Below are 12,066 nucleotides of genomic sequence, written 5' to 3' on the forward strand. Positions count from 1 at the left end.
TACTCCGCTGCTAACTTACTCCGCTGCTCACTTACTCCGCTGCTCACTTACTCCGCTGCTCACTTGATCCCCAGGTGGTCGAAATTACTCCGTAGCCCTCCACTACGGCTCCTCTTTCTCTCTTTCCACTTTCACTCCCACCTTCCTCCCTTCCCTTACGGCGCGGTTCGGGTGTCCACAGAGCAAGTGTGACAGTTACTGCGCCTTTCCTTTCCTGTGAACCAATTTAACTTACTCCGCTGCTCACTTACTCCGCTGCTCACTTACTCCGCTACTCACTTACTCCGCTACTCACTTACTCCGCTACTCACTTACTCCGCTACTCACTTACTCCGCTACTCACTTACTCCGCTACTCACTTACTCCGCTACTCACTTACTCCGCTACTCACTTACTCCGCTACTCACTTACTCCGCTACTCACTTACTCCGCTACTCACTTACTCCGCTACTCACTTACTCCGCTTCTCACTTACTCCGCTACTCACTTACTCCGCTACTCGCTTACTCCGCTACTCGCTTACTCCGCTACTCGCTTACTCCGCTACTCGCTTACTCCGCTACTCGCTTACTCCGCTACTCGCTTACTCCGCTACTCACTTACTCCGCTACTAACTTACTCCGCTACTAACTTACTCCGCTACTAACTTACTCCGCTACTAACTTACTCCGCTACTAACTTACTCCGCTACTAACTTACTCCGCTACTAACTTACTCCGCTACTAACTTACTCCGCTACTAACTTACTCCGCTACTAACTTACTCCGCTACTAACTTACTCCGCTACTAACTTACTCCGCTACTAACTTACTCCGCTACTAACTTACTCCGCTACTAACTTACTCCGCTACTAACTTACTCCGCTACTAACTTACTCCGCTACTAACTTACTCCGCTACTAACTTACTCCGCTACTAACTTACTCCGCTACTAACTTACTCCGCTACTAACTTACTCCGCTACTAACTTACTCCGCTACTAACTTACTCCGCTACTAACTTACTCCGCTACTAACTTACTCCGCTACTAACTTACTCCGCTACTAACTTACTCCGCTACTAACTTACTCCGCTACTAACTTACTCCGCTACTAACTTACTCCGCTACTAACTTACTCCGCTACTAACTTACTCCGCTACTAACTTACTCCGCTACTAACTTACTCCGCTACTAACTTACTCCGCTACTAACTTACTCCGCTACTAACTTACTCCGCTACTAACTTACTCCGCTACTAACTTACTCCGCTACTAACTTACTCCGCTACTAACTTACTCCGCTACTAACTTACTCCGCTACTAACTTACTCCGCTACTAACTTACTCCGCTACTAACTTACTCCGCTACTAACTTACACCGTTGCTCTGGTCAGTCAAGGTGGTCAGGTCAGAAGGGATTACCGCGATCCCTGTTTGCATGCCTGTGAACGTTTAGCATTAGCGCTCTGGTTAGCCACCTTGCGCAAAATCGAACAGAACACCACTTTTAATGACACCCTGTTCCAGGAATCTGGTTGATTGCTTAAACAAAGATGTTTAATTAATTTTGAAAAGCTCATTTGTGTGACATTAAAGCGAGCTAAAAGACAAAGCACGCGAACAGCTTTATTGCTCACAAAAGTTCCGTGATTGTACGAATAAGTTTCGCCCGTGCATACTTGTAGAAAGAATTTCCGGGATGATACTATCGCTATAAAATGTGCGACACTTTGAGTAGATGACACTGTTCCTTTCAGACAGTTACATTTGTCATTCTTATTCGTTGCTATAATTTACTGCTCCAATGCATTACTAAAGCACACTATGTCGGATTTTAAGTTATCTTCAAAGCGTGGCTAAACCGTGAGAAAATGCTTTCAGGTGCTCAGCGTCGCCGGGTCTTTTCAAACGCCGTACAGAGGCTTCTTTATCTGACGTTTCTATTTGCTCTATCGAGTAGTAGAAGACCTGGTCGCACTACGTTACAACAATCGGCAAACAAAATGCGAACTTATCAAAACGCCGCAGGAGTCCTCCGCTGTTGCTCCAGGTCTTGAAGATCTCCAGCATATCCTAATTTCAATGCCATATACGAGATCGTAATACGACTGTATTGATTGCCCTGAAATATAGCTACGCAAGACGTTTTATCGTTACAAACGTTTTCAATAGCCTCGCTTGTTATTGTCGCAGCTAATGTTTTAGAAGGATGCGTTTTTCTTGTTCTTGTGACTTTTTTCCTTTTTCTTGAGAAGAGACCTGTTGTGAGGCCTGCAATTTGCGAGATAAAAAAAAAGCCAGACCAGTTAACTAGGCCAAGTATCACTGTCGGCTCTGCACAGACGGGACGAATGCAGCGGTTCGTAACTGAAGATTATTTTATTTATTTTATTTACAATAATGTAAGCTTTTGCATGCTGTTACATGGTGGGAAATAAAGAAAAATACAGAAGAAAGGCACACACATTACTACAAGAAATACGATTCTAGTTTTTTCTCGAAAGCCTCAGCTGAGCTAGTGTTATGAAAAATGTAGGGGTTCAGGTTATTAAATTCAACAATGGTTTTCGGAAGGAACGCGTACTTAAACAGGTCAATTCTAGGTGTGTACTGCATAATGGCGAATGAGTGATTAGTACGGGCTGATAATCTTCCTGGGGGTCGGATATAGAGAGTAGTTTAAGTTAAACTTATTTTCACGGATAATAGAAAGAATCTTGAGGCGCGCTATTTTTCTACGTGTGGCTAGTTCAGGTAGTTGAGCTTGGATGCGTAGAGCAGTGACTGTGTTTTGCGGTAAGAGGAAAATATAAATCTTAAGGCAAATCTTTGCATCCGGTCGAGTTTATTATCGGGTACTGACAATGTGGGTCCCATATAATACTTGCATACTCTAACTTAGGTCAGACCATACTTTCAAATGTTTGAAGTTTAACATCGCGTGTTGAGTGTTTCAGTTTAAGTTTTAAGAAGCTAAGTTTTCGTTGAGCTGAACTACATATCTGATCAATGTGTACGCCCCAATTTAGTTTCAGTAATTGTGTCGCCTAAGTATGTTAATTTGTTACACTTTTGGATTGGAATGTTGTTAATATTATAGTGAAAAGTAGTGGAGATTCCTTGCTGGTTATGGTCATGACAACAAATTTCATTGGGCTGATTTGCATATCCCATTTAATACATAAATTATACTTTTTTCAAACACTGATTCAGCAAAATTTGATCATCAGATATCACGTGCCAAAACAAGAGACAATCGTATGCGAACAGCCGCACTTCCACATGAGTATATATCTTCAGCAATGTCGTTAATGTATATGAAAAATAACACCGGACTTAAAACAGAACCTTGTGGTACACCGGATGATACATGAAAGGTGGATGAATGTTCGCCGGCTATTTCGACAAATTCATCACTGTCGGAAAGGTAAGCGCGAACCCAGTTAATAATCTGGAAATCAATGCCATACGCATCCATTTTGTAAGGAGTTTATCTTGACACACTTTGTCAAATGCTTTAAGTGTGTGAACAGTTTTAAAAAGTTGAGTTACTGTAGATAAGCGATGTTGAAAACCATGTCGAAAACCGTCGAACACATGAGCGTCGTGTCTGCACCGCGCATCCAATACTTCATCTGGCGAAGAAGTGCTTGGAGCTGCGGGCAGTGACTGGAATGCTGGCCAAATGTATAAAGCAGTACGTTGATTTGTTCAAGAATGCTAACGCAAACAGTTTTCACTTGCAAACTGGAATGCCATGTTTGGTACTCGCGGATGTGGCCATCCACTTCGGAACAGTGTTTACGGAGTCCACTTGACGTCTGCAGCAGTACGCAGTTTGAATCGATTGGGAAAAAAAAAAATAATGTTCCGCGCTGCGCACATTTGTCAGAGGTGTTTTCGTTCCGCATTGTGCAGAGGTGAAGAATTGGAAAGTCATATGCACGTATGTGGCGTCATCAGTATTTCGCTTTCAGACCAGCACTTTTGTCCCACTCCGCCATAGTAATAAATGCAGCCTTGTGATCCGAGAAGCCACAGGGACTAATGCCTAATTCTGAAAGATGATGCTTGTTTAGGGAAGCCGTCACAGGAGCGTGAACATTTACGAGGGAATGGAACTGCAGTGCCATCAGCTATGTTCGGACTAAGCCACGGCACCTTCATGTGACATCATGAGTGACATTGGTGCAACCTTTGCCTGCAGCAATAACGTTGATGCTTAGCCTAAAGATGGGCCTTTAGCAGGTACCGTTTAGAAAGTGTTTTGCGCTGGCGAAAGCAAAAGTCAGCGAGGAGTCGCACTCAATCTTAAGTTGAATTATGTTGTGCAAAGTGTACCTTCTATAACGTATGACGTTTTGAAAACGTATGAAGTTAGAGTGAGCGGTGAAACTTAAGCCTGTCATATAGAAAGTTTTCAGCATCCGATAATATATGTCGCGTCATTTTTACAGTTCAGACACTTTTGTCTTTTACTGACAGGTGCCGTTCCGTACGAACACCCTCATCCTCCACCCATGTACGGTCTTTCGCACCAGTGGTACCGGCTATCTTCCAGGCCCGTCTACGAAGGTAAGGGGAGTTACTTCCTAGGTGTTCATCCTGTGGGTGTAGCAAAAGGTACAAAATTGAGCGCTGTTACGCTCGCAGAAAATCCTAGGTGGAATCCTCGTTTGTAGACGAAATAACTCTTTGCTGTGACGGTCTTACTGGTGAAGTTGCAGGGCTCTGTTGCACGACCTCTCTTCGCGTAAAGTCTGAGACTGCCACGTTGCCGTCGCATCCACGCCATTATCAGTTTAGGAACATATAGTTGGATATAATATCACAATCAGCCTGCAAGGACCCTACGCTATCGCGTCATACCCAGTTAAAGGCGTAGCTTAAGTGTACCCCGCAAATTTTTTGAAGGAAGGCGACGAGAGAAAAACGACTGTCGCTACTATTTTATTTTTTATTTATTTGTACATACTGAAGCTTGGATGAGGCTATGGCAGGAGTGGGCAAACAAAGAAAAGTGTATCAAGAAAATACAAACATATATAATCAAAGAAAAAATAAAATAAAAAATGGCACTAGTAAGCAATGGCTGTCAAAAAATTCTTCAATTGGTAGCGAGCGTACGTTTCCAGGCAGCGAATTCCAAGTTCAATGGTCAGAGGAAAGAAGCTGCGTTTGAATGTGTCAGTGCGGGGAAAAAAAAGGGATGAGATTCAGGCAATGGGAACTTCTAGTTATGGAAGGCTTGATAATGTTCAAATAATTATTTAGTGATGGAAGGCGCTGAGAGTGAACCAGTAAAGTTAGTCCAGTGATTCAGTGTGCATCCTTGAAGTGTTCTGTCCTACATACTGCACTATAACTTTCGGCACCAAAGCAAGCCGCCTTTGAGCGACTATTGATATTTTTCGCCTTGCTTCAAATGTAGCTTTGAAGATGTGGACTAAGCGGAAGCTTCGGGGTAATGCGCTAAAAATGTGCTTCGGATGATGTATATCAGGGAGGCAATATACTAGAATTTTTAAGGCAGTGTCCAATGTCGGCGAGGTAGCGGATAGGCTGATGTTGCTGTGTAATTTAACGTGACCAGTATGCGCAACTTAACGTGACTCTTAGTCCCATGAATTGTCCTAGCCGCTTAAGCTCATGATCAGTGAATCGGTTAAAATGAAGCTTCGGTTTCGGCGATGCTTATTGTGAACAAATACCGCTCCTAGGCAATATCGTTCCCTGCTGCCGGTCTGTAGGATACAAGTAGAATGTTCCGGTAATTCTTTTACGAAAAAAGTGCCATTCGTATGGCTGCTGGCATATAGCGAGTATAGCTCATGCCTATGCAGGTTTGCACGTACCTGCCTACATGCTCTTGCTTATCAGTAGTTCTGGCAGTTATGCGGGACAAGAGCCAGTTATTTGCCTTAATATTACCGTGATAGGTATATCGTGGTTCATTGGAAAAAGGAGGTGGGGAACGGCTTGTAATCGATGGGTATCAGAGTACGGATAGGTTCTCGCACTAGTCTGAATCAGACTCGCGTTTTATAGCACCATCAGTCCTGATTTTCAACTTAACTAAAGGGCTTGCACCATATTGCACGATGGTTTGAGCCAAGAATTACCCGCTGCTCTACCCTTATTGCCTCTCTATATATTTGCCCGTAAAGTAAGGTTTGGAATGGCGTCGGACACGGATTGAACGTGGTAGCTTGTATCTGGCACATTACATCTTGACTAGATGTGTCAGTCGGATGGGTAATGCGTGCGAGTCTCAAGGTGCACTCCTCTGCATTCCCCATTAAATCTAGCAAGCCTAATGTTATCTCTTTGGAGGCTGTATGATTCTTTGCAATTGTTTCATTGCTGGCTCAGAATTCCTCCCCTTTTTTACTCCTTCTGTTTTAAGTGAGGACCTTCAAGTGCGACTTCGAGCACCACACGTGCGGCATGCGTAACCAGAAGATCATCGGGCCGCACTTCAAGCTCGTCACCGACAATGTGGCCAACCGACGCGGTAAGTGCGCCACCTGTTATATCCCACTTCCTTGCAGCACTTGAGTTGGGTCGGCACCGAACAAAACGGGCTTTTATTTTTTGGGGCTTGCTGCCTAGCGCATCTTGTGAGCGAAAAGAACAAAATACGAGACAAGGCTTCTGAAAAATGTAGCGCTCTGTGTTAGGAGTACTGCAAGAAATCTTATATCAATGAAGCTGGCTCTAAATATTTTTTACGTGGATTGCCATGTTCGACGAGGTTTTAGGTTTATCCCACCTGTGCCGCAGGCCCATGTAAAGTCAGAAGTTGTTACCCCTACTGGTGATAGTCAAATGCGAATATTAACGTTTTTTTCTTCACATAGTCTGCGGCAGGCAGAAAACAGTTCTTGCATTTCGGGAGCGCAAGGAACGGGCCGTGTGAGCCTGGACATTAAAAGCTAGCAGAGCTGCCAATGGACCCCTTGCAAAAATCGTTAAGTAGGCTTTCTCACGCTGCTTCTTTCCCCAAACATGGCGTCACTGGCTGCCAGAAAAACGGCAATATAGACCTGAAATCGCATGTTGCTTCTACACAGATGCATGTAGTGGTAATAGGGCAATTATGCGAATATGTTCTGATGCATAAATCATATGAATTATGGCCTTAATATAATGTTTTAATACATTGCTGTTCCGCCATTAGTGGGGAAGGCAGCATAGAGGTGAAGCCGTGACTGTGAGTTCTCTTTCTCTTTCTCTTTCTCGTTCGACTTTGGCCGAGTGACCACGGAAACGGCTTCAGTGCCCAGTGCAACGTAACTGCTCGTTACAGACAACAGATGGTCGAAATTAACCTGCAGCCTATAATTGCATCGCTTTGTTCACGTCCCCCTTCGTTTCCACACAGTGCGGTTGAGGTGTCCACTGTTAATTGGCAGTTAAGCGGTGACCTCATGAGGCGATGTTCATTGGCGACGCGTCGCGCCTGACGACGCCATCGACTATCGTTGCCGCCAAGGCACGTGTACGAAGTAACGAGACTCTAAAATAGAGCGGCATGTTTGTATTGCTCTGTTGCCGTTGCCTTGCCGTTCAGCCATATGGGATCAATAAAGAAGTATAATCACTCCAGTACGATCCCTATTTAAGTCTAAGGAACATTAAGGTTGATGCACGTACGAAAATTCTCCTGGTAATGCTTCGCATTTGTAACGGACACAGCGCAGCGCATCTCTGCGCTGTGTCAGTTACTCTGCTGTGTGGAGACCTGCAGGGAGTGACTTCTCCCGCTTCTACAATATCTAGACATGGCAGCATTTCTTGTCCTTCTTATCCTTATTTCTTGTCCTTCTTATTTTGCTGAACTTTCAATGTTCTCATATGCACGGTTCAAACGAAGCGAGCATCTGCAGATCCCTCGCTAAAAGACTGTTAGCAAAGCAAACTGCACTCGGAAAAAGAAATTGGGTGTACACTCAGCACTGACGGCGCCAGTCTGCGGTCGCTTGCTGAAGCTCGTTCGCGTAGATACATTCTTTTAAACTGTGCCCCTCTTATCTCGCACATATTCACTAGCTGCCTAACGTATACAGTCGCAAGTTACCCAGTTAAATCAAAGACCACGCTATGTAGATCTCTAAAACCTCGCTTTAACCAATCCACACGGACGTGCTCGCGTGGTCAGAGTAGCGTGCCCGCCTAATAGTGACAGAAGGTTCGAGTTCCACCTCAGCCACCTGTCTAAAAGTAAAATTCGGAGTTCGCAGCTCTTGCAATAGCGTGCTTTTTGTGACGTCACACAACCGGCCGACCAATCAGGGCCCAGGCCATGTCACCTGCCAATTACCACTTGCTAGAGGCACTCCAGTGATTTACTCTCACGCGTCCACAGCGTCGATAATTGCGGCTTTAGCGCCATCATGTCAACATCCAGAACGGAAGTTACGTACCCTCGAAACCAGTGATACAGTAATCGGAAGTGCTTTGGCGGCCCTCAGCAGCGCTGAAAATGGAATTGTGCTTGCAATGGATATGCGATCTCGCAGGCCGCTACATGGCGGTGGACTCCAAGAGTGTTCCGCCCGGTGTGTCCCGTCTTATCACACCATACCTGCCCGGCCACCCGAACGCTCTGGTATGCCTCAAGCTCACGTACGCCGTGGACGGCCCAGGCGCCGAACGCATCCAGGTGGTGGCTCAGGACACCGGCAACCGCCCCCTCTTCACTCTCGAGAAGGACGGCCATTTCTGGAGGACGTTCGGCATCAACATGACCGTCCACCAGGACGTGCGGGTGAGCCAATTACTCCCGCTTTGTAGGGGCAATGACGGCCCGCTATCCAATCGCCGCTATGGTAGAGTGGTTACGGTTTCCAATTAATGACCTATCACACGCGGGATACAGCACAAGCCGTGCGGGTTGCACTAGATGGACGAGAAAAGTCTCCGTGCATGGCGAAATGTCGGTGCAAGCTCTCTAAATCTCGCCCCAGACATTTAATCCGCGGCACTCTGTTTTGCAAACTCCCAAGCTTAGAGCCATGCATCCTTAACACAGTCACGACTGCTACGATACTACTCATGCTGTTTTTCCTCGGACCAATTCTATTCAGTTCCCAGTCTGTAGATGAACGTGGAACGTCTTTTTCGCTTGTACCACGCTTGTCCATCCTTCACACTGCCTCGCCCAACCTTCTCCCCAGTTATGGGCGTTGCTGCGCTCGGCGGCTAACATCGATAAGTTTGCTTTTGTCCGCTTGGCATTAGAGTTATAAGTAACGCTAGAGTTCTTCAATACTACCAACGGTCACGAAACTCCCGACCAAGTTTGGTTCACGCTCAAAAGCGGCCGCGAGAGGCGCCCAGAGCAGTCGGCCGCCCCGCTGGGTACGGTGCGGTTGCACCCTAAATTCTTACTTTCACGCCCGTGCTTATATCTTGCTTTTATTGCTTTGATAGAAATTGAAGGCGAGGTGCTGTGTCCAGTGCGAATCCGTAATCGCGTAACAAAATCCGTAACAAAAACAATTGAATGTATGTATCGCATTTGCCTGTAGATCTGACGTTTAACCTGCTGATGTGCGATTGCTCCTTCGCACATTTCTTAGCAAATTATAGGCTTTCCGAGTAGCTTGCATTGCAGTTTGGATGTCACGTGGTTTGCGTGCGCATTGCAGTGCGCTTTGATGAATAAGTTTGATTCCCCACCCGAATTTTACCTTTCACGCAGTTCTTCATCGAAGCCTACACGAACGGGAAACCTGGTGTGATAGCCATCGATGACTTCACCTACAGCTTCGACCCTTGCCGTTGACTGCTCCATCTATCATAGAGAGGTAAGCGGATGGTTTGAACACATTTCCTCGAGGCAGTGCCCTATAGCGCCCCTGAGCTGAAACCTACTTGATGAGCATTTTCCTTTTCCACAACTTCCCTATAGGCCGTGACACACGCCTTTAATTTAGGTTGCTGCGTCTTTTGAGGATTATCTAGTCCTCGTTAGCCTGCTGTCGGCAGTTTGTTGTCAAAGATGACTTGATTTTTGTTTGTTTTTCTTCGAAAGGAGCTTTCCGACGAACAAAACTAAGGAGCACACCTGTGCAACCTGGCAGTCATGGCTATGAGAGTGGTTGACATAGGAGTTGCTGTTAAATGAAGCGAGCTATTAAATTCATACCATAAATTCCTGCGAATATGAGAACGGAAAACGGCGAACTGGGGCAAGGTGTATCACATAATTAACGGCTCGGAAGGTCAGGGACTAAGAATGAAACACGCACGAACGCATCGTGTTTTCCCTTCGTCCTAGACCTTTTGCGTTCTTAATTATCCTAAAACCGCGAATAAGGTATCATATTGATGGTCATTGTCTTATATGGAGTAGGCTCGACGATTAGCAGATTATGCGTTAATGGCTAATCGACATCTTGAAAACTCGGGCGGAAGCGAGACGTCATCTGGCTGGCCTTCACGAGCAAATATTTTTCGGAGTAATTTTACTTCCCTTTTCTCCCTCGCCGTGGATGGCATAGCTCTATAGTCAACCCGATGTTCCCTTGCTGATAAACCGACGTGCGATTTATTCTTCACCTCACTGCAGATGCTCTCGTAGGATTGGTTTAGCCATATAGTCTTGCATTTTGACCTGGAATCTGCAGCGCCGGCCGTGCGATCTTAGTCACTTGGTGATTTGATACCTCCCTCGGTGATCCGGTGGTAAATACCATTGACATAGGTAAGGGAAGGGGAAATGGTAGAGAGGGTGGGATGTGACGGGAGGCCTCGTGGCTTGGGAGCTCATGACGGTAGCGGAGGAATTTGCTACAGGAAGGCGGCTGCCTTGGGAGGAACCCAGAGGATGAACACTGTAGAAGGTTGTGAAGAGGGCCAACGGATGTGCGGCCCGAGGGTGTCTACGGAGGAATGCAGGGCTGTATAGCTAAACTAGTTTACAAAAAATTAGCTGTTTCATGCGCTATTTCGGGCTATTTCGGTAGGGTTATCTTTACTAATTTGTCTAAGCTTCGAAGTTCTCATGTGACGCTCCGTAATTTTTTCCTGTGAGTTTTTTTTTCAATGGTGGTGCATGGGTGATTTTGTGGTTGCTCTGGCTAAAATCGGATGGTCGTGTTTTGTTAAGCATGCGCTCGGTTTAATTCTCGTCTGTCCCTGCACGTACCCCTTTGATAAGATGGCCCATCACCGTCTACTGCCGTATCCGCCGCGGTGGCTCTGTGTTTACGGTGCCTGGCTGCTAAACTATAGGACATGGAGTGCAACAAGATGCATGTGCTTTGCCCTATCTAATTGCACGTTGTGGAACCCGTGGGTGATCGAAATTATCACGGGGCCCTCCACCTCAAGCCTCATCTTCTTTCTCGATTGTTCACGCCCTCACTTCATGGCGCGGATGAGAGATCCTCCGAATGGCCTCTAGCTTAGCTCGTATCGATACCCCTACTATACATGCGAGAGAGCATGCGTCCTGAACAGGCTGTCACGTATGAGCAATAAAATGTGTTATCTGCACCTTTTTTCACCACTTTTCTTTATCAGCCTTGCACGCAAAGTTGCATCGCGTATCTAAATATAGTTTTCCCATTTGAACGCTATCGTCACTTATCTTGTATATTATTACTTTTCAGATTGTTTTCATCTTGACTTCACGTGAAAGTCTCGGGCTGGTTGCCGTGGAACGGATGTCCGCTCGCACCTGGCTTTCCGCAGCAACGCGGATACGCATTTTGTTTTGTTTCATTCAGTAATTGTTTGCGTACGTTGATCTGTGTTCCCTTGTAAATACGTACTCAGTGTGTGAATGTGTGTCTATAAATGAAGTTGTGTTCATCTCCTATCTTTGCCCCCGTTTCTTTTTTTTTTTGGCCATCCTTTCACGAGTGCTGAAGCTTAATCGGGCAAACATCTTCAGCGGCCACGGTGAAAACTGCGCAACTTCGACACACGTCTTCGAAGGCGACAGTTTTTAAAGTTTCAGTTTCGATGAACTTGGGATGCATGCCTGATGGAGTTTGCTGGATGGTGCACTACAAAGAGGCTTCTTTCAACGAGGGTCCAAATGAAAGTAGCTGTTTTAAACGCGAAATTCGGCCTG

The 12,066-nt window shown here is 45.8% G+C and overlaps 1 protein-coding gene across 5 annotated transcripts in view; it reads left to right on the forward strand.

Annotated features, from left to right (window-relative positions):
* LOC146179094 (uncharacterized) overlaps nucleotides 1–11,808 on the forward strand; it is a 35,384-nt gene extending 23,576 nt beyond the window's left edge. For 4 of the 5 annotated variants that reach the window (XM_084578788.1, XM_084578793.1, XM_084578790.1 and 1 more), the window contains 5 exons: nucleotides 4,464–4,553; nucleotides 6,385–6,492; nucleotides 8,501–8,748; nucleotides 9,685–9,790; nucleotides 11,600–11,808. In XM_084578788.1, coding sequence (XP_084434914.1) covers nucleotides 4,464–4,553; nucleotides 6,385–6,492; nucleotides 8,501–8,748; nucleotides 9,685–9,768 — 530 coding nt within the window. In that variant the 3' untranslated portion in view covers nucleotides 9,769–9,790; nucleotides 11,600–11,808. The remainder of the gene's footprint in view (nucleotides 1–4,463; nucleotides 4,554–6,384; nucleotides 6,493–8,500; nucleotides 8,749–9,684; nucleotides 9,791–11,599) is intronic. The other variant, XM_084578792.1, reaches the window with a different exon arrangement.
* The last annotated feature ends 258 nt before the right edge of the window (nucleotides 11,809–12,066 follow it).

This window comes from Amblyomma maculatum, chromosome 9 (assembly GCF_055883805.1).
Source record: "Amblyomma maculatum isolate TAMU_Amacu chromosome 9, ASM5588380v1, whole genome shotgun sequence".
NCBI classification, from domain to species: domain Eukaryota; kingdom Metazoa; phylum Arthropoda; class Arachnida; order Ixodida; family Ixodidae; genus Amblyomma; species Amblyomma maculatum.